General features: G+C 62.6%; 1 protein-coding gene across 1 annotated transcript in view; it reads right to left on the reverse strand.

The window, feature by feature from the left end:
* Positions 1-173: 173 nt before the first annotated feature.
* LOC104135375 (V-type proton ATPase subunit B, kidney isoform-like) overlaps positions 174-958 on the reverse strand; it is a gene marked incomplete at both ends in the record, with an annotated part of 11,860 nt that continues 11,075 nt past the window's right edge. Inside the window, one exon of the mRNA XM_009649009.1 lies at positions 174-237. Within this exon, the coding sequence (XP_009647304.1) occupies positions 174-237 (64 nt within the window). The remainder of the gene's footprint in view (positions 238-958) is intronic.

Raw genomic sequence — 958 nt, forward strand, 5'->3', positions numbered from 1 at the left:
CAGGTCACCCAGCACCAGGGACGGCACCCGGCTCTGCACCACAACAGGGATGTTCCCGCTGGATGTCCCACTGACCCCATCACCACCGGCTCCAGTGAGGGGCTTTAAAACACCCCTCTGTCCCTAACACGGGATCATGCTGGGATGTGGCACCGGGGCGAGATGCGGCTCACCTTGCTCGAGCTCGGCCAGCCGCTCCTCCGCCTCGCCCGCCTCCTGGCCCAGGGGCGGATGCTGCTGGGGGAGAGACGCGCATGTGGCATTGCGTTGGGGTGGCATTGGCATGGCATTGGCATGGCATTGTGTTGGGGTGGCACTGGCATGGCATTGCGTTGGCGTGGCATTGGTGTGGCATTGTGTTGGGGTGGCATTGGCATGGCATTGTGTTGGGGTGGCATTGGCGTGGCATTGCGTTGGCATGGCATTGGCATGGGACTGCGCTGTGTGGCATGGCATGGCATTGGCGTGGCATTGCGTTGGCATTGCATTGCCATGGCATGGGACTGCGTTGGCATGGCACTGCCCTGGCACGGCATTGCCTTGGCACTGCCTTGGTGAGCCCCAAGCCACCCGGATGCTGCCAGCCGTGCTGGGGACGCTGTGACCATGGCACCCTGGCGATCAGCACCCTGCCCCCCAGCCGCGGCTGGAGGGGAGGGCACGGGGGGAGCAGCCCTTCATCACCTCAGAGTTTCGTGGGCAGGAGGAAGAAATACAACAGAAAATGAGGCTGCGATACCTGCGCCAGAGCTGCCTCTTCATCCTCATCCTCCTCCTCGTCCTCCTCCTCCTCCTTGTCTTCCTTGTTCTCCTCCTCCTCCTCCTTGTCCTTGTCCTCCTCCTCATCTTCCTCGTCCTTCTCCTCCTTGTCATCCTCCTAAAAGCCCGACAGGTCACCAGGGGGGGTGCCAACCCAGGAGGGGTTCCAGCCCCTCTGCTTTTCTCAGCCTCTCCCTGC

This window comes from Egretta garzetta, unplaced genomic scaffold, assembly GCF_000687185.1.
Source record: "Egretta garzetta isolate BGI_Z169 unplaced genomic scaffold, ASM68718v1 scaffold1231, whole genome shotgun sequence".
Lineage (NCBI taxonomy): Eukaryota > Metazoa > Chordata > Aves > Pelecaniformes > Ardeidae > Egretta > Egretta garzetta.